The 24,109-nt window shown below is 41.3% G+C and overlaps 1 protein-coding gene and 1 pseudogene across 1 annotated transcript; both read left to right on the forward strand.

The window, feature by feature from the left end:
- The first annotated feature begins 8,648 nt into the window (after positions 1 to 8,648).
- On the forward strand, positions 8,649 to 19,856 carry LOC139385126 (vacuolar protein sorting-associated protein 33B). Its single transcript, XM_071130196.1, has 24 exons — positions 8,649 to 8,687; positions 9,662 to 9,806; positions 10,134 to 10,214; positions 10,344 to 10,405; positions 11,171 to 11,220; positions 11,860 to 11,927; positions 12,023 to 12,068; positions 12,155 to 12,249; positions 12,474 to 12,578; positions 12,919 to 13,009; positions 13,205 to 13,282; positions 13,500 to 13,573; positions 13,676 to 13,762; positions 14,021 to 14,111; positions 14,655 to 14,729; positions 14,842 to 14,906; positions 15,536 to 15,590; positions 15,696 to 15,742; positions 16,137 to 16,269; positions 17,246 to 17,319; positions 18,560 to 18,661; positions 18,764 to 18,839; positions 18,969 to 19,091; positions 19,479 to 19,856. Exons 2-24 carry the CDS (start codon positions 9,711 to 9,713, stop codon positions 19,556 to 19,558), a joined length of 1,854 nt encoding a protein of 617 aa, XP_070986297.1. The 5' UTR covers positions 8,649 to 8,687; positions 9,662 to 9,710; the 3' UTR covers positions 19,559 to 19,856.
- A 914-nt stretch (positions 19,857 to 20,770) lies between these two features.
- LOC139384603 (protein regulator of cytokinesis 1-like) lies at positions 20,771 to 23,929 on the forward strand (annotated as a pseudogene).
- The last annotated feature ends 180 nt before the right edge of the window (positions 23,930 to 24,109 follow it).

Here is a 24,109-nt window from a genome sequence, read left to right on the forward strand (position 1 = left end):
ATATTTTCTACTGTATTATTGATTGTATGTTTGTTTATTCCACGTGTAACTCTGTATTGTTGTATGTGTCGAAATGCTTTGCTTTATCTTGGCCAGGTCACAGTTGCATATGAGAACTTGTTCTCAACTAGCCTACCTGGTTAAATAAAGGTGAAATAAATAAATATCTTCTCACAGGTTCTATCAAAAGTCCAGCACTGCACCAGCAAAACACTCCAACACTAGCACAGACTGGAATATGTTCCGGGATTCATCCAATGGCATTGTGGAGTACACCACTTCAGTCATCTGCTTCATCAATAAGTGCATCGACGACGACGTCGTCCCCACAGTGACCGTACGTACAGGGCCTTGCAAAAGTAATCATCTCCCTTGGTGTTTTCCCTATTTTGTTGCATTACAACCTGTAATTTAAATATATTTTTATTTGGATTTCATGTAACGGACATACACAAAATAGTCCAAATTGGGGAAGTGAAATTTAAAAAATAACTTGTTTAAAACAATTCTAAAAAATGTCAAACGTAAAAGTGGTGCATGCATATGTATTCACCCCCTTTGATATACCTGTATTAACTGCACCTGTTTGAACTTGTTACCTGTATAAAAGACATCTGTCCACACACTAAATCAAACAGACTCCAACCTCTCCACAATGGCCAAGACCAGAGAGCTGTGTAAGGACATCAGGGATAAAATTGTAGACCTGCACAAGGCTGGGATGGGCTACAGGACAATAGACAAGCAGCTAGGTGAGCAGGCAATAACTGTGGGCAAAATTATTAGAAAATGGAAGAAGTTCAAGATGAAGGTCAATCACCCTCGTTCTGGGGCTCCATGCAAGATCTCACCTCGTGGGGCATCAATGAACATGAGGAAGGTAAGGGATCAGCCCAGAACTACACGGCAGGACCTGGTCAATGACCTGAAGAGAGCTGGGATCATAGTCTCAAAGAAAACCATTAGTAACACACTACACCATCATGGATTAAAATCCTGCAGCGCACGCAAGGTCCCCCTGCTCAAGCCAGCGCATGTCCAGGCCCGTCTGAAGTTTGCCAATGACCATCTGGATGATCCAGAGGAGGAATGGGAGAAGGTCATGTGGTCTGATGAGACAAAAACAGAGCTTTTTGGTCTGAACTCCACTCGCCGTGTTTGGAGGAAGAAGAAGGATGAGTACAACCCCAAGAACACCATCCAAACCGTGAAGCATGGAGGTGGAAACATCATTCTTTGGGGGTGCTTTTCTGCAAAGGGGACAGGACGACTGCACCGTATTGAGGGGAGGATGGATGGGGCCATGTATCGCAAGATCTTGGCCAACAACCTCCTTCCCTCAGTAAGAGCATTGAAGATGGGTCGTGGCTGGGTCTTCCAGCATGACAACGACCCAAAACACACAGCCAGGGCAACTAAGGAGTGGCTCCGTAAGAGGCATCTCAAGGTCCTGGAGTGGCCTAGCCAGTCTCCAGACCTGAACCCAATAGAAAATCTTTGAAGGGAGCTGAAAGTCCGTATTGCCCAGCGACAGCCCCGAAACCTGAAGGATCTGGAGAAGGTCTGTATGGAGGAGTGGGCCAAAATCCCTGCTGCAGTGTGTGCAAACCTGGTCAAGAACTACAGGAAATGTATGATCTCTGTAATTGCAAACAAAGGTTTCTGTACCAAATATTAAGTTCTGCTTTTCTGATGTATCAAATACTTATGTCATGCAATAAAATGAAAATTAATTACTTAAAAATCATACAATGTGATTTTCTGGATTTTTGTTTTAGATTCCGTTTCTCATAGTTGAAGTGTACCTATGATAAAAATGACAGACCTCTACATGCTTTGTAAGTAGGAAAACCTGCAAAATCGGCAGTGTATCAAATACTTGTTCTCCCCACTGTATATATTTACGCTCAGTGTGTCGTCTTGATCGCTGTTGAAAAGTTTGTTTCTTTTGTAGAATTGTCCGTCTCTCTCTCTCTGCCGTGGTCAGAATGGATACTTCAGAGTAACATTCAGCGATGTTGTTATAGAATAGATGTTTCGGCAGGTGTCGGTCTTGCCCTTCAATGATACCGAATTCCTAGCTGCAGACTAGTAATTAATATCAAAGACTTGTTCTTATTCTGTGGGGATCAATAGTCTAAGAGTTTAACCACGTGGGATGGTTAAAAGATTCAGCAGTCTGGTCTCAACCTTGGCCCTCTCGTTATTGAGGTAAGCTGGTCTGCAACCTTTGTCCTCTCGTAATTGAGAGAAACATGGTCTGTTGAGAAATTCTCAAAGTGGGGGGTTTATTCGGGAGTTGCAGAAAAGGCTGTCTCATGACGCAAGGTCCGAACTGGGTTCATGGGCGGTCCTCTGATTTAGTTAAACTCAAAAGGGAATTGGAGTTTCCTTCATTAAACAGTCCAAAATCACATTACACAATTTTACAAACAGTATCATCTTCACTCATTCATCTTATACAACAATTAGATGTAAACCTCATATCTGAGGCTATTATATAAACAACGTTATGGTAATGTGGCTGTATTGTCTCCCATGAGCCCCACAAAATTGCACCAAACGGACCAGTTCGTAGCTGGATTCTTCACCGATCTTTTATACCTTCTCCGGAACATAAATGTTGTTCGGACCTCAAGTTCTGTGAGGTGGAAGAAATTCCTTTGTTCTCTTCTATGAAAACTCTACTCTGTCTCTATACTGTGGCCTTGAGGAGATCATCTCCTCCAGGAATTTACAACCTCTCTGACCACAGCAGCCTAGTTGTAGGAGACAGAGAGGGGGATGGTGCTCGCTGTACCCAAAGAGGGCAACGTCATGACAGCGTTAACTAGTAATAAGTAGAGAGCATACATAGATGATCATATCTACTACAGTAATATCTCTCTCCTCTGGGGCTCACGCTCTGTAGCAGAGGAAGTTCCTCCTCTCCTCACAGTTCCTGGTTCCCCATTGCTCTTCATCTCTGGTCAGGGTCCCACCATGGAGGTATTAGGTGGGGCGCCGGTCCAGACCTGGTACTCCAGGTGGTCCCCGTTCACCAACAGCCATTCTCTGGCCAGGAAGATCAGACCCGTCCACACATGGTCGGTCTGGGCACCCTCCATCTTGCTCTGGGCCTGGAGATGTTCAGTCTTAGAGAGCAGGCTGGGGAGGTCGGTGTAGTGATCCCTGCAGTACTCCAGAGCCTCCTCCCATCTCTTCATCTCAGGGTCACGGAGGAGGAGGATGGACTTTTGTCCAAATGAGAAAAGGCCCCACCACACCATCAGAGTGCCTTGTTACATCATCTATACTCTCAGGTTACCAATTAGACTGCTTATATTTTTTCTACTGGGCTCTTTCTTAATTGTCTGTCCTTGATTCCTCACATTCTCTTACCTCGTATTCTTCTCAAAACCCCCTGCGGACAACCTTGGATCTTCTCCTCCAATGGTTTTGAGCAGAAGGAGAAGAAAAGGGATGTGAGGATTCAGGGAAAGACAATATAGTAAGGGCCCTGTTCACACACTACCTAAAAACGAACACCGCAGTCAAATAACTCCTGCAGTTTCTAAGCAAACTACCCAGGAGCTTCGGAAAATCTCACGGTCCAAAGAACCAGAATAAACTTTAACCAAAGCTGACATGTAAATCCCTCCAACAGAGAATCAGTAGAGAGAGAGTTCATCTTCTTGACCATATGCCCTTACACATTTTTAACCTCAAATGTCGGTGTGGAATATAGTAACATACGTGTAATATAGCATATGATGTCATCATAAATGTTTTGCAAGTTCTACCTGCATGTACGATTAACTTGTCAAAATAGGACAAAACTTTAGGTTGATAAACACGTTTAACGTCTTCCTACAATAACAAAACTGAAATAGAATGCCCTGACTATGTTAATATAAGTGACTTGTATAGAGTGAGTTTGTGATGAACTATGTCGGTGAAGCAATAAGATAAATAATACATTTCTTTCATTACACTCTTAGATAAAAAGGTGCTATCAGGAACCTAAAACAGTTATTTGGCTGTCCCCATAGGAGAACCCTTTGAAGAACCCTTTTTGGTTCCATGTAGAACCCTTTCCACAGAGGAAAGGATTCATTAACCTTCACCCCCCCCCCCACCCACATCACAGCCAATGTTAAGTCCTTCGGCACAGAAAAGTTCTCATGCACATTTAATGAGGCTCTGGGATGTGGACTAATACTTTTGAGATTTTTATTTGGAACCCAAAAAGGTTCAACCTGGAGCCAAAAAGGGTTCTCCTATTGGGACAGCCAAAGAACCCTTTGATTTTCACTATTGATGATTCAAAAGGCAACTGATGCAATGTATGTGATACAAGATAAATATCTGAATTTAGATTGATCCTGCAAACTAATAGGACTTACAAATGTCCTCCAGCACTTAGCAGTTTTACTGCTATATTACAAAAATATATAAAGAGCAGGACAATGATAGTAACAAGTTTACTAATACTAATTACATTGACTTGACCCGTAGTTTTATATAGACACACAGAGCACACGGTGGTAATAATATATATTGTACAGACTTTTAGTTAGTGTATTAGATAGCCTCTACATTTCTCTCTCCCCCCTAGGACTCACTCTTGTTTTTTTAACCTTTATTTAACTAGGCAGGTCAGTTAAGAACACATTCTTATTTTCAATGACGGCCTAGGAACAGTGGGTTAACTGCCTTGTTCAGGGGCAGAACGACAGATTTGTACCTTGTCAGCTCAGGGATTCGATCTTGCAACCTTCCGGTGACTAGAATTATTATTTTATTTTGTATTCTTGTTTGTTAAAGCTAGCTATTGTTAGTAAGGTTTACCTGTGCCAAAATGTAGCTATTTATCATCCTACAGCCCATCTACTTTTGATTTTTTTAAAATGGTTAGCCAACATGTTGTGAGCACTTTTACATCCAAAACCTATGTTCTCACGGCTTTCTCTTGTCCAGCAGTGTGGTTGGAACGCCTAATGGTAATCAAATTGCAGTATTGAATCAGAATACATATAGAATTGTGATACGTATAGAATCACACTGCATATCGTATTAGCACCTAAGTACCATGATATATCGTATCGTGAGGTCTCTGGCAATTTCCAGCCCTACCAATTAGATGCCTAGTATGCCCTCACCTGTACACAAGTGGACCAGGACCACCTGTCAGAGAACTTTCCTTACTCAACATGTGCACACACACAATACCAACTACACACTACTCTTACCTAAACAGGAAGACTGCAGTCAAATCACTTGTGTATCTTCTAAGTAAACTCTACCCAAAAAGATGGAAAATGTCAGATGGAGAAGGACAGTAACCAAAGCTTGCATGTAAATATTTATTTGGGCTTATCCAAGAAACCTTCATTTCAGCTTAAAAATAGAAATAAACTCAGCAAAAAAAGAAACATCCCTTTTTCAGGACCCTGTCTTTCAAAGATAATTTGTAAAAATCCAAATAACAGATCACAGATCTTCATTTTAAAGGGTTTAAACACTGTTTCCCATGCTTGTTCAATGAACCATAAACAATTAATGAACATGCACCTGTGGAACGGTCGTTAAGACACTAACAGCTTACAGATGGTAGGCAATTACGGTCAAAGTTATGAAAACTTAGGACACTAAAGAGGCATTTCTAACGACTGAAAAACACCAAAATAAAGATGCCCAGGGTCCCTGCTCATCTGCGTGAACGTGCCTTTAGGCATGCTGCAAGGAGGCATGAGGACTGCAGATGTGGCCAGGGCAATAAATGGCAAAGTCTGTACTGTGAGACGCTTAAGACAGCGCTACAGGGAGACAGGACAGACAGCTGCTCGTCCTCGCAGTGGCAGACCACGTGTAACAACACCTGCACATGATCGGTACATCTGAACATCATACCTGCGGGACAGGTACAGGATGGCATCAACAACTGCCCGAGTTACACCAGGAATGCACAATCCCTCCATCAGTGCCCAGACTGTCCACAATAGGCTGAGAGAGGCTGGACTGAGGGCTTGTAGGCCTGTTGTAAGACAGGATCTCACCAGACATCACCGGCAACAACGTCGCCTATGGGCACAAATCCACCATCACTGGACCAGACAGGACTGCCTCTTCACTGATAAGTCACGGTTTTGTATCACTGGGGGTGATGGTCGGATTTGCGTTATCATCGAAGGAATGATTGTTACACCGAGGCCTGTACTCTGGAGCGTGATCGATTTGGAGGTGGAGGATCCGTCGTGGTCTGGGGTGGTGTGTCACAGCATCATCAGACTGAGCTTGTTGTCATTGCAGGCAATCTCAACGCTGTGCGTTACAGGGAAGATATTCTCCTCCCTCCTGTGGTACCCTTCCTGCAGACTCATCCTGACATGACCCTCCAGCATGACAATACCACCAGCCACACTGCTCATTCTGTGCGTGGTTTCCTGCAAGCCAGGAATGTCCGTTTTCTGCAATGGCCAGAGAAGAGCCCAGATCTCAATCCCATTGAGCACGTCCGGGACCTGTTGGATCGGAGGGTGAGATTCACCCCAGAAATGTCCGGGAACTTGCAGGTGCCTTGGTGGAAGAGTGGGGTAACATCTCACAGCAAGAACTGGCAAATCTGGTGCAGTCCATGAGGAAGAGATGCACTGCAGTACTTAATGCAGCTGGTGGCCACACCAGATACTGACTGTTACTTTTGATTTTGACCCCCCCTTTGTTCAGGGACACATTATTCAATTTCTGTTAGTCACATGTCTGTGGAACTTGTTTAGTTTATGTCTCAGTTGTTGAATTTTGTTATGTTCATACAAATATATACACATGTTAAGTTTGCTGAAAATAAACGCAGTTGACAGTTAAGTTTTGCTGAGTTTAGCTAATTTTTTGCTCATCAATTTTGACATTGCCATTTGCGTTCTCTGGTTTTCTAGGAACATACATGTCCGCAGTGGTTTAACAGTACCCAATTGTCAAACTTGAGTAAAAGTAAAGATACCTTAAAAGATAATGACTCAAGTAAAAGTGAAAGTCACCCAGTAAAATACTACTTGAATAAAAGTCTAAAAGTATTTGGTTTTGAATATACTTAGGAAACAAAAGTAAAAGTATAAATCATTTTAAATTCCTTATAATAATCAGCTGAGACGGCACAATGTTTTTTTTATATTTTTTATACAGAAAGCCAGGGGCACACTTCAACAGTCAGACATAATTTACAAACTAAGCATTTGTGTTTAGTGAGTATGCCGATCAGAGGCAGTAGGGATGACCAAGGAGGTTCTCTTGATAAGTGTGTGAATTAGACAATTTTCCTGTCCTGCTAAGCATTCAAAATGTAACGAGTACTTTTGGGTGTCAGGGAAATGTAGTGGAGTAAAAGTCTTCAAAAATATAAATAATAAAGTTAAGTACAGATACCCCAACAACGACGTAAGTAGTACTTTAAAGTATTTTTACTAAAGTACTTTACACCACTGGTGTAGGTTTACATCCTACAAAAAAGGTCTGTGTGTAAATGAGTGTGACCACTTCGGATATGAATTGATGCTGGTCTTTCTATGCTGTATCTGTTACAAGCCTCAGAAAGGATGTCTGAGTCGGCCTGCTGTAGATAAAGGAAAACGGACATCGAAGTTAGTCGAGCTGTGTGGCAGTTCAAGCACATTCTTTATTCCTTTCCCAAATATTGTCTTGTTCAATCATGTCCCAATTCAATTACATATTTCTCATTCAACTTCAATACATCAGCTAGAATAATTATTCACAGTAAACATCATAAAATTCATTCATTGACATTTGACCTTCTCTTCTGTGATGCTGTAAGAAGCTCTCTGTATAGAGGAGAGTTCTTTTCTAGCTTGTGTTGCTTTCTCAGGTGGGCTGGCAGTCTTTTGACAACTTCATGATAGCCTGTCATGGGGCAAGGCCTGGAGTGATGGTTGTTTTTAGCCTTGCTGCTGCTGTCACCATGTCTGCTTGATGCTCCGAGACCGAATGTGTTGACTGCAGACTGGGCCTCCTCTCTGGCCCCACTCATGGACCTGCCACAGGTGACGAGGTAGGTGAATGACGGTGACTTGACAGCCATCCACCGGACACCTCTTTCGTCCTCTCCTTTGTGTTTTGTGTTTGTTTTCCTTTCTTTTGAGTCTTTGGTCCACACCTGTAAACATATCATTGACAACAAAGAAGAGAACATGGTTATGATGGAGACGGGTGATGATGTTGGAATTAAGATGAGGAAGGTTTGCTCTGCTAGGGACCTGGTGCATCTAAATGGTCAAAAGAGGATCTTCAGGATAAAGGAAAGAAACATGGTGAGTGCTGGATGCTGCCAACTTGGTATTTGCTTTAAAAAATCCACTTTTCCACCACATTAGTACCAATGATTTTTATATAGCTACATCATTGATAGGTAATAGGGAGAGGCTACTATTGGATAGTTGGTTTCTTTGGGGTCTTTAGTCCGTTGATCTTGGTGGTTTTCAGCAGAAAATGTCACCGTCTGCAACAATATAACCGAATCTGAACTCATAGTAGCAAGTTGCATACTGTAAACAGCAAAGTGCATTGACTAGGTACAGTTCTCCAAACAGTTGTTCTCTCCAGTCATGTCTTGAGATACGGTGCCCTCTATTTACTTGTTCGTAGTGAAACAAAGATTCGCAACATCCCATCCGCACATCCGGAAACAAACCAAGGTAATGTTCATAGCTAGCTAAAATTGATAGAGCATATTTTGTTTATTTTACATTTTATATCGTCTAAATCGTCCAATAACCTATAAGGTAACGGTATATACATTTGGTTTTAATGACTGTCGTCGTCCTTATTGCCATATACAGTTAATCATGGTGTGACTACTAAATCAGCTGATAACTACAGTATGCTAACGTTAGCTCTCGAAAACTCTTCTCTGTATGTTGGTTTTCAGGGTTTCAGGTGTTACACCCGCATTTGTCTCAATGTAAACAAAAATTCGACGCTTTGTTTTAACGTTTAGAAAAGTAAATAATAATCGCGTTCAACCCGGTTTTCGAAACGTATATTTAATTTCAGTGAGAAATTATTTGTTCAAATAAAAAATCTACACTATACTGTAGCTGGCCCTGTTCCACGATTAGCCAAAAGGATTAGCCCCCTCATTTGAAACTTGTGCCCCTTCAGTTTTTGTTGTAATGTCTCTATATAAAAATATTTAAAAATGATTGAGTGACAGGTTGGCACAAAATCTGTATCTATGCTGCATTGTCAGCACAATAGACAGAGCCCACTGCTGTGTGTGTGTGTAGGGGCACCTGGTCTCAGATAATTTCTTATTATTTTGTATTTAAATCCGAGACATTCCATTTAGTATGATATGTTATATTTCGTATGGTATGCATTAATTTGTGGATGTCCATCAACCATTTCGTATGATATTTGACAAATTATAATTCATATTATATTTTAGGAATTTGCAAAACATACAATATATTACTAGCGAATTCTAGCTAGGTGGCTAACGTTAGCTAGCTCGTTGTCATTGTGAAGCTACCCACTCTGCAAATAAGTCAATTCAATGTATATTCCACATTGGTTCAACTTAATTTAATTGAAATGACGTGGAAACAGTGTTAATTCAATTAGAGTGTGCCCAGTGGGTAGCCCATCACAGCTGGATTGTATTTTCCAGGGAGGTGAATGGTTGGGCAGGTGTGTCACTCTGTTCCACCTCAGGCCCCATGGCTCACAGTGTCAGGAGAGATGCCCCTGAGCTCCCTGACTTCTCACTGCTCAAGAGGCTGGCCAGGGACCAGCTCATTTACCTACTGGAACAGGTAGGACTACTCCACTCATCTTCCCCCCACTCAGGTTATCAATTGTCTTGTGTCTCAGTATCCACAAGTACTCACACAAGTCATGGATCCTATTAAAGGTGTAAAGCCTGGGTCAGTTTCTCAGACAGTCCTGGTCCTGGACTAAAAATCTGTTTCAATTGAGATTCTATAGGCTTAATCTGTGTCTGGGAAAGCGTCCCTCTATGTTTCTGTAATGTATATTAGTCTCTACTGCTGGTTGCAATCCTAAATTCCTCTTCTGGGTATTGATTAGGTATATTCATCATCATCATCATCATACTGCATTTTTACTCCCCTGGTTTAAAGCTACCTGGGAGGAAGGACCTGTTCATTGAGGCAGATTTGATGAGCCCCCTGGACCGCATTGCTAATGTCACAACACTAAAGGTACATGTCATTGTTATGTTTCTGAATATTGCTGTATACCATATTGATTGCCTGTCCTTACATATATCAGTTTACCAGGTTACAATGAGGTTCAGTCCTATACAATCTTTGTCACCTTTCTCCTTGTAGCAACATGATGTGGACAAGCTTTACAAAGTGGAACACAAACCCATTGTCAGCACCTCAGATCAGTAAGTAGCAAATCCGATTGTAGTTCCATAGATCTGCTTCTCTTTTATTGTCTTGGAGGAACAAGTATCACCGCCATAACAATGTTGTAACACAGCGATAACAATGTTGTAACACAGCCATAACAATGTTGTAACACAGCCATAACAATGTTGTAACACAGCCATAACAATGTTGTAACACAGCCATAACAATGTTGTAACACAGCCATAACAATGTTGTAACACAGCCATAACAATGTTGTAACACAGCCATAACAATGTTGTAACACAGCCATAACAATGTTGTATAACACCGCCATAACAATGTTGTAACACAGCCATAACAATGTTGTAACACAGCCATAACAATGTTGTAACACAGCCATAACAATGTTGTAACACAGCCATAACAATGTTGTATAACACCGCCATAACAATGTTGTAACACAGCCATAACAATGTTGTAACACAGCCATAACAATGTTGTAACACAGCCATAACAATGTTGTAACACAGCCATAACAATGTTGTATAACACCGCCATAACAATGTTGTAACATAGCCATAACAATGTTGTAACACCGCCATAACAATGTTGTAACACAGCCATAACAATGTTGTAACACAGCCATAACAATGTTGTAACACAGCCATAACAATGTTGTAACACAGCCATAACAATGTTGTAACACAGCCATAACAATGTTGTAACACAGCCATAACAATGTTGTAACACAGCCATAACAATGTTGTAACACCGCCATAACAATGTGCCTTCCTTGACAGACTATGCTTCCTGATCCGCCCAAGAATAAAAACTATCAAGTGGATATGTGGTAAGTAGAATGGTGGCACCCTGATATTGAAAATCAGCTGATTCATATTGTATGTCATTAAAGTGTAATTCTTGGGATGCCAATGCAGTGAAAGATTAAGTTAGCAACGCTATTCCCTTCCGGAGAAATGAATGACTGTATTACTGTCGTCCCAGACTTTGAAATGCCTTGTCTTTTCTGGATCAGTGGTATTATCGACAGTGCTTCTGGAGTATGTTGTGTTACTGTGCAAACAAAGGCTTCTGATTTAATGTCCTTGATCGGGAAGACAATGAGGGAAATCACTCTGTAATGAGTTTGATTTATTCTTGCTCACAGATCAACTGAAGAAATGCAAAATTGACATGACTAATAATTGCAAAACACTCATTTAAATACATAACACATAATACATTACATAACTAGAATACATAACACTTGAAACATTACAGGACATTTTTTAGAATGGAAATTGAAATATTAAAATGTGATTGTAAAACCCCCAAAATTGAGTGGGGAAATCATTAAAGAGGTAGAGTTATTATACAGTCTGACAGCAGTGAGTAGAGTGCCGTTTCCCAGGTGGTTTGTATGGGCAGTTATACAGGATGGTTCGTGGCTGTTTCTTATATCCACTGACAAATTGGTTTCTTTTTCCAGATGTGGTCAATGCAGACAAAGCATTTGGGAGATTCAGAAGATACAAGATCATATTTAGCCCTCAGAAGGTGATTATTATGTAGTTATTGTATACTCTCTGCAATAAAACAATGATATTTGTTTTCTTTGCTCATTCTTCTCTCGCTTTCCGTGTCTCTTACAGTTTTATGCATGCGAGAACCTTTTGGAGGAGCAGGGAATCTTTGGTGGTAGGTGTCTTTTGATATTTCATATTCATATTTTGCTATTCCAGATGTTTGAATGTTAACAGACACTTTTTCACTCCCTTGTGAAGATGTGACTACTGACGAGTGGTCATTCTACCTCCTGCCCCTGGACGATGACATCATTAGCTTGGAGCTTCCGGAATTCTTCAGAGACTACTTCTTGGTAATGATAGACAGTAGTGCTGATGGGAGCTGTATTTAGGAATATCAATCCCACTTTATGATGCAAAAATGATGTATTTACATGTAGTTACATAAGCAGGTACAGTGTGATAACAAATTAGTAACACATTTGGGCATATAACTAACAACCTAGTACTGGGACTAGCGTGGTTATATTCATAGTGCTAATTATTTTGCTAACAAGCATGACCTGTGTGTCCACAGGAGGGAGACCAGCGCTGGGTGAGAACAGCGGGTAGTGCCCTGCATCTCCTACACTCTGTCTACGGCCCCTTCTCTAAGGTGTATGGGATCGGACGATGCTCCAAGGTAAGATCAGCTCAGTACATCAACACTCTTTAATGTATTTTTGTATACCGCAATTCAGCGTTTAGCTGCCTTGTATACTGAATTAAAACAAAGCTAAAATACATCTGGGATTATGATTCTAGATGGTACTGAATGAATGATTTACTATGGGTGCCAGTCTGTTTATGTTTCAGCCAACCAGTCTTTGTCTTGTTCATCAAGGTAGAGCTGTATGTTGTTGAATGCAGACACAGTCAGAAATCAGCACCGGTACAGATGATTTAGATTTTCAAACACCATGATTTAGACGAGATTCATAGAGTATGTGTTAACAGTATTAATGGTCTCTTGCCCGGTTCAGATGGCGTATGAATCGTGGAGGGAGCAGGTGGAGGAGGGGGAACAGAGAGCGCGTCAAGCGGAGATCGGAAATGTGTTTCTCATTGACAGAGGTAGATCTTTCTTGAACTGTGAATCACGGCAGTTGTGACGTTTGTCTTATTTGTTGCTCTCATTTTTTGCCATTTTAAATCAGACTAACGTATGAAAATGTGGATTTGGAATGGAATTCTCCTTTAAGTATAACAATAGGGAGATACTTGTCATAATAATAGCTGATATCATACTAATGTTTTCTCTCTTTGCAGATGTGGACCTTGTGACTCCTCTGTGTTCCCAGGTTGTCTATGAAGGACTTGTCGATGATATTTTCAGAATTAAATGTGGTAAGCAATGATATTTGCTCTGATTACAGTCTCTACTTTGAAATAGCTATACTGCAAATAATGTGGTCTTTATATATTGTGTCCTAGTCAAGGACCACACACACTGAAGCCTCTTATTGCTGTATACCATTACAGTTACAATGCATAAAATGGCATTAAGATCTTATTGCATGTCCATTGTCTGTATGGAATTCTAATCCAGCTCTTTGTCCTATAGGATGTGTGGAGTTTTGTCCAGATGTCACCTCCTCTGACAAGAGTATAAAAGTGATGCTAAACTCTCAAGATAAGGTTGGCCTTTTAGAAGTATAACACGGTTGAATTGATATCATTTCCCCATCACTGGTTTAAGGATGACAGTCTCACTGGAATTTGTGCGTGCTTCTATCTCAGGTTTTTAACGAGATCAGGAACGAGCATTTCTCCCAGGTGTTTGGCTTCCTAAGTCAAAAGGCCCGAAACCTCCAGACTGCATATGATGTGAGTGTTTCATTCTGACCATATTTACATCTATATGGGCCTTTGTGCTTCCAATCTATTTGTTTACCTTTATTTGCTAGGTATGGTAAGCTGATTGACAGCACATTTATAATTTCCAACAATTCCCCCCTGTTGAAGTGTTGCCCTGCGTGGATGCATAATATTTGTCTTAAATGTCCTCTTAGAGCTTTCTTTACATCAAAGAGTAGAAGTTCATGTTTGACGATTATTCATCTCTCTCCGTCTCTGTCATTACAGAAGCGTAGTGGAATGGACATTAAACAGATGAAGACGTTTGTGTCGGAGGAGCTGAAAGGGTTAAAACAGGAGCATCGGCTCCTCAGTCTGCGTGAGTATTGAGTCTCTACTTCCCCAGAGTCAAATTAATTGGTTGAGACCATTTTTATGTCTGCGTGCATTTTGAAGGAAGTTGTTAACTGGTGTTAGCGCAATTTATTTTTTGTTTTTAATTAACTTGGCAAGTCAGTCAAGAACAAATTCTTATTTACAATGACGGGCTACCCCGGCCAAACCCTCCCCTAACCCGGACGACGCTGGGCCAATTGTGTGCCGCCCTATGGGACTCCTGGTCACGGCCGGTTGTGATACAGCCTGGGATCGAACCCGGGTCTGTAGTGATGCCTCTAGCACTGCGATGCAGCCTTAGACCGTCAATGGTAACTGCTAGTATGCTATGAGATACCAAAGACTTTCAGTCATTGCGCTAACACTAGTTAACATTGGCTCGAGAAACTACCTCTAACTTCCTTCATACAGGATGTAGAGACATACAAATGGTATCCATGAGTTCATTAGACTGTGAGGAAGTAGATAAAGGGCTTCATTGCAAAAATCCTGAAGTATCCCTTTAAAAAGACATGTCTCTCTTCAGATATTGGTGCCAGTGAGTCGATGATGAAGAAGAAAACGAAGCAGGACTTCCAAGAGCTGTTGAAGACAGAGCACTGTAATATTACATTACATAGGCTATACTGTACTTTGAGGCATATGTTTTTTCCCCATATGAATCCCATTTCCTGCATTGCATAATAACTGATACTTATTTCCCCACCCGACAGCCTTACTGGAGGGGTTTGAAATCCGTGAATGTATTTCCTACATAGAGGAGCATATCAATAGACAGGTGAGATTGTTTGGATGATAATGGTACCATAGAAATATAATGAATAGAAAGGGCGTCTCCATTCAAGTCAATGATGTCATAATGGGTGGACTGGCAGCCATTCTGAGTGTACCCATGAGTTTACCAGTCAAATTGCCAGGGGTAGAGCCTCCAAACCCATTCTATTCATTATATTTCTATGAATGCTACATGCATACAGGTAATCATAGTGCTAAATCGGCCAAATAAGATTTATATTACTGGTTGTGTTCATCAATCATTCTGGCACATAATTGTTCCTTTATAACTATAATTGTTCTCTCCAACCACATCAAACTGTAAACCTGGAGGAAGCTATCATCCACCTTATTGTGTTATCATCCACCTTATTGTGTTATCATCCACCTTATTGTGTTATCATCCACCTTATTGTGTTATCATCCACCTTATTGTGTTATCATCCACCTTATTGTGTTATCATCCACCTTATTGTGTTATCATCCACCTTATTGTGTTATCATCCACCTTATTGTGTTATCATCCACCTTATTGTGTTATCATCCACCTTATTGTGTTATCATCCACCTTATTGTGTTATCATCCACCTTATTGTGTTATCATCCACCTTATTGTGTTATCATCCACCTTAGGTCTCTATGGTGGAAAGTATGAGACTCCTTTGTCTGCTGTCTCTCACAGAAAACGGTGAGACTTCACAGAGATGTTTTTTAACCAAACACATGAAAATATAATTTATCTCATGATAAGATTCTTAGTCCTTTTAAATCAGCTGTTTATATTTTCTTTCAGGCCTCCTTCCCAAAGATTATCGGTCATTAAAAGCCCAGTTTCTACAGGTGGGTTCTGGTATCATAAGTATTGTTTTAAATTATATCTAGCACTGGTTGGGAAAAACTGGTTGCAATGATATCAGGCTGACATCTTTTGTGATGTCATGTTGTGAACTAGTTGGGAAAGAAAAAACATTTTAGTGACCAGAAAAATATGACCTCTCCCAGTCCCAGATATCTTGACGTTGTCAGGATAAAAGACGTCTATACAACCAACCATTTTACAACCACAAAATGATGACATCCCAGACCAAATTTTGCCCGCTAGTGTGTTACTGTGTAACATTGTCAGTGTAATGTGCATTTAGACTGGATTCCTTCTGTATCTTTGTATTTCCATTGTTGTTTTGTTGGAGCCTTTTCCTTGTTACATAGTTCTGTGTCCTATTTCCTCTCTCAGAGTTATGGCATTGAACACCTACTGACGTTTTCCAACCTGAAGCAGCTAGGCCTGCTGGTGGAGCAGCAGCCTGGAGAGACCCTCACTGTCATGGAGAGCAGAGTGGGCAAACTGGTCAACGACAAAACCGCAGGTCAGATACAGGCTGGTCCCAATACCGTTACTGTATTTAATACAGGCTGGGTCCCAATACCGTTACTGTATTTAATACAGGCTGGGTCCCAATACTGTTACTGTTTTTAATACAGGCTGGGTCCCAATACCGTTACTGTATTTAATACAGGCCGGGTCCCAATACTGTTACTGTATTTAATACAGGCTGGGTCCCAATACTGTTACTATATTTAATACAGGCTGGGTCCCAATACCGTTACTATATTTAATACAGGCTGGGTCCCAATACCGTTACTGTATTTAATACAGGCTGGGTCCCAATACTGTTATTGTATTTAATACAGGCTGGGTCCCAATACTGTTACTATATTTAATACAGGCTGGGTCCCAATACTGTTACTATATTTAATACAGGCCGGGTCCCAATACTGTTACTATATTTAATACAGGCCGGGTCCCAATACTGTTACTGTATTTAATACAGGCTGGGTCCCAATACTGTTACTGTATTTAATACAGGCTGGGTCCCAATACTGTTACTGTATTTAATACAGGCTGGGTCCCAATACCGTTACTGTTTTTAATACAAGTGCTGGGTCCCAGGACCGTTACTGTATTTTATACAGGCTGGGTCCCAATACCGTTACTGTATTTAATACAGGCTGGGTCCTAATACCGTTACTGTATATAACTACTTTGTTTTTCTCCTCGTTTCCTTTCCTGAGTGACCACCACTAGTTGATGAAGTGTCTGAATAGGTTTCTTTAACCTGTCAAGTCATTGTAATAAGGAATTGGGATAAGGAAATTAAGCTAATTAAGAATAGTGAGAGACTGACTGATCTGAACCAAGTGAAGGTACAGTGATTTACATTTTTGAGACTACTACTAGCCACAAAATATACATCATAGATATACTGTACTTTAGAGTCCTGACAATGACAAGATGCTCTGCAAAATATCAGCACTTGAACCTTTCAACATGTTCTATTTTAGGAAAGCTGACTGATGCCTTCTCCTCCCTGGCCAAGAAGAGCAATTTCCGTGCCTTGGGCAGGAGGCTCAATCTGGTATGTAGTCTTTTAATTTAATTAACAAAGCAATTACCATATTAAAAACATACCCATGTATTGAGTTACTTTAACTTCATGAAATTTCACTAAACATTATAGGGCGGATTCGTGTACACAGATTAAGCCTAATCCTGGATTCTCCATGAAATTTAGTTTTTAGTTCAGGACTAGGCTGGGAAATGGCCAGGAAACTGTGTTTTTAGTTCAGGACTAGGCTGGGAAATGGCCAGGAAACTGTGTTTTTAGTTCAGCACTAGGCTGGGAAATGGCCAGGAAACTGTGTTTTTAGTTCAGCACTAGGCTAGGAAATGGCCAGGAAACTGTGTTTTTAGTTCAGCACTAGGCTGGGAAATGGCCAGGAAACTGTGTTTTTAGTTCAGCACTAGGCTGGGAAATGGCCAGGAAACTGTGTTTTTAGTTCAGGACTAGGCTGGGAAATGGCCAGGAAACGTTGTTTTTAGTTCAGGACTAGGCTGGGAAATGGCCAGGAAACTGTGTTTTTAGTTCAGCACTAGGCTAGGAAATGGCCAGGAAACTGTGTTTTTAGTTCAGAACTAGGCTGGGAAATGGCCAGGAAACTGTGTTTTTAGTTCAGGACTAGGCTGGGAAATGGCCATAAAACAGGGTCCCAAACGAATTTGGCTGCGACCCGTTTTTGACATAAATAAAAAGTTGACCCCACCATGTCAAAAAACTAATGTTATCAACGGCAAATGTTTACATTTTGGCTATGACAGTCTATTATAAATCAGTCTGACTGTACTTTTGTCAGTATTTCAATCTGAAGGAAATCTGGTTTGAAGTGACTAAAATGCACCAGGAAAGGTATCAGAAGATCAGAAGATCATCAGACAATAATGTTGTCTGATCTTCAGTTTGATTTAGTGCCTGGTCTTGTCCAGTCTGTTTTAATGAGTCCTGCGTGGCTTGTGGGCATTGTGGAGAGAAACAGAAGATACATACGTGTTCCTGAGAGTCTAATCTTACAGTAATGGGGTCATAATATTTTGTATCTTGAACCATTTCAAAGATTGAGCCACATTTGTAGGAAGAAAACAGAAACCTATGTTTATTACAACGGTATCTAGTGGCTACCGGAGGTTTCTGACAAAACCCTGGTTCTAAGAACCAAGAGCGATTTTCTTTATATATAGTTTGGGAAACACTGCCCTAAATTAACTCCATAACCAAACAGTATTGCAATGAAACCGGATGTCCTTACTATATCTATATCAAGGTGCCCAAGTCAGATGAAGAGTATGACCTCCGTGTCCCTCGAGACATGGCCTATATCTTCAGTGGAGCCTACATTCCTTTGAGCTGCAAACTCATCGAACAGGTAGGTGGACTCCAATATGAAGGAACTCATGGATACTAAGACAGAAGTGTGGTTTCAATTAGTGATATAATAAAAAGTATTCCTCTTGTGCTACGTCTGCAGGTATTGGAGCGTGATGGCTGGACAGGGCTCGAGGAAGTCACCCGCATGCTCAACGGACATGAATTTGCAGTCACAGGTAAGACAAGTGGGCTTGACATTCACACTGAAATGTATGTAAAAGGCACTTTTGAATGGAAAGTCCATTGAGGAAAGGGGAACACGCAGAGCATTCCAGTTCTTTATTTTCTCCCCCCCCCCCTCTCAGCAGGGAGTAACGGATCAGACGCAAGGGTGAAGACCGATTCCCAGCGTATCATCCTAGTCATGTTCCTGGGTGGGTGCACCTTCTCAGAGATCTCAGCACTACGCTTCCTGGGCAGAGAGAAAGGTAAGGAAGGCTTTATATTGGGATTCTGGAAGGTGGTGGTACTAGAAATTTAGCAGTGTGCCAATGTAGGGAACAGCAGAAGTCTTGAGAGGTGGGCCAGTAACCAGAGGGTTGCCGGTTCGAATCCCAATGCTGACAGGGAAAATGTCGAGGGTGTGAGCTAAGGAAAGATATATTCATGCCCCTATTTCTACCTCTATTTCTCCTAGGTTATACATTTATTGTGGTGGCTACATAGTTTACAATACATGTTTTATATAGGTCAAGCGGGTTCTACATAATTACTTTGTACCGTTGAAAAAGAGACCTTGGCTCTCAATTGGGATTCTCGGTATAAATACAAGTTGAATAAAAGTGGATAATGTGTTCTCTCTATGGTGTTTCTAGGTCTTAAATTCATTGTGGTGACCACAGCTATCACAAACAGTGCCAGACTTCTGGAGTCTATGTTGGACAACCATGCATGAGTCCTGGGGTCTTTCTATCATTGCCAATGAAAGCATCCAGCTTGTGGTCCAAGACATCATGTGGACACATACAGAACACTTTTTGGACAATTTGCATCAACAATATGACAACAAGCTACATGCTTGCACCTGTTATTCAGAGTCTTGTATTGGAAGCAGTCACTGTCTAGGATAGATCTGATTCAGAAAAAAATTGATTGACGTTGGAATATATTCCATCATAGTGCTATACCAACTGCAAAAGGTGTACAAAGAATGTTGTTTTTTGTCCACAGTACAAAATAAATATGATGTTTTATTTGTTGTCTGTGATTTATAATAAATTATATTTATGAATCTTACGATATCAAATACCTGTAGGTAAATAAACAATGACGTCTCTGTACAGTGACATTTGAAAGCATGTTGAAAGCATGATGGTGCACTTAAGTCCACGCCCTTGCGCATGCGCACATGGTATCACCATGTCTAGACGATGACATAATGGCCGTCCTCAACCAATGAGAAACAAGACCGCAATTTGATGCATATTTTTGAATCGGACAGAAACGGCTTGACTTGAGAGAGACTTAACACAGGCAAAGCTGAAGGACCGAGATCTGAGGATTTATGAGAAGTTTTGCTGCAAGCTTCAACACAACTGACTTAATTACTGGGACATCACGATGAGGAAGAGGCAAGTGAATTGTATTTTTAAAAAGTATTGCATTTGGCATGCAGAATTGAAATGTCAAGCTAGCTGTTAGCTAACTTAACAGCAGCAGTGTTTTGTGACTAACGTTATACCTAGCTACCTATATAGAAATTGCAAGATTACTGAAGATTATGAGTTTGCTAGCTAAATCAACATTTTAGCAAACGTTAGATGTCAATTTGCCAGGAATGACTAACGTTAGGCAAGACAGTCATTCACAGACTAGGCTGCGAGCACGTTAGCTAACGTTACTGTCTGTAATACCACAGATATAACATATTTGATTGTACTATACTGTAACGTTAACAGTTAACGACTGGGTGTGTCTGCAAAGCGGAATGAAGGATGGACTGCTGTGTGCCATCAATTCAAAGACTGATAAATTACAATAGCAGGACGACATTGACAATAACGTTAATGCTGCAGTGCTGCCCCTTGTCGTTGCCACTTGCAGCGGTCCAGCAAAGTGAAGTAACATTAACTTGTCATGCCAGTCCAAAAATTAAACCTTTTTATATATGTCCCCGGCCCATTCCAGTGAGGTGCTCGCAGCCGAGTCTGTGGCTTGCCTGAATAAAGCTCTCTGCCACTTGAAGGACATCTGGGAAGAGATAGGAATACCAGAAGACCAAAGACTACAGAGAACCAATGTGGTCAAGAATCACATCAAGGTGAGTCAGAACAAATTGACACTCAAGCATAGAGTGTAATTATTCTCCAATAAACAACATTATCAAAGCCGTGACACCTGTCTGTGCACCTGCTGTAGCTAGTTAACTAGCTATTTCTGCTCCAGGGCGTTTGGTGAAGAGCTAGTACAGTAGCTAGCTAACCTACTTTTGAGGGGTGTGTTGCTAGGCTACATCACACTTATGCCCTATCTATTTAGTCTGCTAAATGTGAGATTTCTATATGTAGCTAATTCACAAGTATGTATTCCTTCCTATATGTGACCTGACTAGTCATTTCTGCACATCTCTCATCAGGGTTTGTTAGACATGATGATAACAGAGGAGGAGTCTCTTAGGACCAGACTGTTGAGCAGCATCGAAGCCTGTCGCAAACAACTGGATACGCTGTGCTTGGAACTGCAGTTACCCCCATTTGAGGTAAGCATCCTAACAGTTTCTAACAGGGTCTGCAAAGTTTTACTAGTATGCAAATGACATAACACATAGAAATATAATGACTGGTGGATAGGGATTCAAATCAATGTCCCACTCAAATTGCCATGGACTGATTGGCTTTGTCCTTTCTAGTAATTATATTTCTAGGATAAAGCATGTACGGCTTACTATGATGATTTATGGACTTATTGCTGTCCATTTCTTGAAGATGAGTGGATGGAGAAAAAAAGGGCTATTATGGAAAAGAAGGGAATGAGGCCATTCCAGTTTAGATAAGTCCATTTTTGAATTTGAAGATTTCTTTGGATAAGTCTTCCAGGGTTGGGGCCAATTCAGGATGTAAACTGAAATTCTCTTTTCAGTTTACTGAATACTCAAAAATGTAAATGGCATTAACCCCAACCCTGGTGCCTTCCCTGGGTACAGATCTGGGATTAGTTTTCCCTCCTCAATACTCACCTTAACCAGTAGTGGGGGAAATACAGTGTGTAGGGGCAACTTCACCCAATACCTTTTCTCTCACCAGGAGGAGAGGGGCGTCACCATGCTGCAGCAGGAGAAGGAGATCCGGACCCAGGTGGAGATGTTGGTGAAGGAGCGGACTCAGAGGATGCAGCAGCTGAAGGCCTTGACGGAGCGCGACCAGGACCTATGTGACACTCTGTGTTCGGACCCCTACGCCCTCGACCCTAACGCCGTGCCCTCCCTGGAGCAGCTGGACGGCTTCCGCCAGCACATCGCCAGCCAGACCACAGAGAAGGTGGATAGGGATTTGTAATAAAAGCAGACCCTGGATTCACATACCAGTAGTATTTGTTTAAAAAACATATAATGTAGCTGCACTTGATTGCGTTTACCTGGCGCAATGGAACTAATAGGATAGTCCCAAAGGAGCAAACCCCATGTGATACATCATGCAGGCTCAATCAAATACTCAAAGGATTTGAAAGAAAACATGTTATTTGAACGTAGATGTGAATGATGGTGCATACTTCAACCCTGCTCCTGGAGAGCTGCTGTTTGTTCTGCCATTTTGTTTCAGCCCGGCACTTATTTGCTGATTCAACTACTCTCCGTCTGTCTAGATTCATGATTAGTTGAATTGTTTGTAGTAAAGACAAAAAAGGTTGGCCATTGATTCTGCGCCTCACTTAGAGAAAATAATATTGGGGAAAACACTGATGTAAACTAATATACACATTTGAGGAGATCCCTAACGGCATTTCTCTGTCTGTGGCCAGGAGCGGCGGCGTGCTGAGTTTGTGGGCATCAAGAGGCAGATCATCCTGTGCATGGACGACCTGGACCAGCTTGCCAGAGACCAGCTTCGAGAAGGACATCATCTGCGAGGACCAGGAGGCCTTCTGCCTGTCCAAAGACAACATCGCCTCACTCAAACTCCTTCTCGGCCAAGTGAGAATGGAACTAATCCAATATGTTTGAGATGATGGTTTGAGCGATACTTTGCCATGTCTGTGCAGAATGAACAAAGCTGATCTGCTCACCATCACAATACAGTAGAAAACCAGTCGACCTACACGCAATACATTTCTACATTTCAACAATACTGTATCAGTTCATTATCACTTCACTATAGATCATGTAAATATCTTCATTTGCATTTTGTTGCTAATATCTGTCATTGGCCGTGTTCCAGGTCTTTATTGCAGTCGCGCCCCATGTAAAGACAATACAGATGTCCTAGAACGTGCCCATTTCCATAGTGCTCCTTTACTGACCGTCCCGTGTCTATGTTGTTCTGTCTAGCTAGAGGAGAGGAAGGCAGAGAACCAGGCGGTGTGTGAGGCTCACAGGGAGAAGATCCAGGAGCTGTGGGACAGACTGCAGGTGCCCCAGGAGGAGAGAGAGCTCTTCTCAGAGCACATGGTCGTCTCCAAGAAGAAGAACCTGGATGCTGTCAGTGAACACACTTAGCTTATGTCCCAAATGGCACCCTAATCCCTTTCTAGTGCACTTATTTTGACCAAAGCCCAATGAACAAATGTTGACCATGTCCCTTACTTTCCTAAATATTCTGAAATAACTGTTTTTATTTATTTTTGAAAGATAAGCTTGAAATGGACTTGGTCTAATTGACTCAACAACTTAAAACACATATCTAAGTTTAGCTTTCTTAATGAACCAGAAAGTCAGTAGATGTTTATGATGTTAAAACAAAAAAAGGTTATCTAATTGATCCGGCTTTGTAGTATGTATACCCCTCTGGTTTGTACCCTGGCTAGTCACCATTGTCTCCAGTACTCTATCTGCCATTCTAAAGCTGTTTCTAAACAAGGTCTGTCTATTAATCAAGAAAATGTTAGAATCAAATAACCAAATTGTTCTCTCTTCTTTTACGCACCTCAGTTGGAGGCAGAGGGCAGGCGACTGATGGAGCTCAAACAACTGAACATGCAAAACGTTACTGAAGCCATCCGCTCAGAGATCCCAGTGCTCTGGGAGAAATGCTTCTTCAGCAGTGATCAGCAACAGGCCTTTGTGCCCTATTATAGCAGTAAGTTGGGTTTTAGGGTTTTGATTACAGGTTAAACACAAGCTTTGGTAGACCAATCAATGAATGAAGACTCAGATAAGTCTTTCTAGTGAACAATGTGTTTTATGATTGTTAACTTATTAATCACATACCCGGTGCATCACATACCCAGGCATTTAGTTTTCCCTTTTGAAAAGGCAAAAAAAAAAATGGATGTGACTTACTGATTTTAATAG

Source organism: Oncorhynchus clarkii, chromosome 26 (assembly GCF_045791955.1).
Source record: "Oncorhynchus clarkii lewisi isolate Uvic-CL-2024 chromosome 26, UVic_Ocla_1.0, whole genome shotgun sequence".
Lineage (NCBI taxonomy): Eukaryota > Metazoa > Chordata > Actinopteri > Salmoniformes > Salmonidae > Oncorhynchus > Oncorhynchus clarkii.

Excerpts from the sequence above, each read along its gene's own strand:
- LOC139385126 (XM_071130196.1), top strand. The coding sequence starts at position 9,711 with ATGGCTCACAGTGTCAGGAGAGATGCCCCTGAGCTCCCTGACTTCTCA. Across the intron at positions 10,406-11,170 it reads ATTGTCAGCACCTCAGATCA|ACTATGCTTCCTGATCCGCC; the intron begins GTAAGTAGCAAA and ends CTTCCTTGACAG. Across the intron at positions 15,591-15,695 it reads GCTGTCTCTCACAGAAAACG|GCCTCCTTCCCAAAGATTAT; the intron begins GTGAGACTTCAC and ends ATTTTCTTTCAG.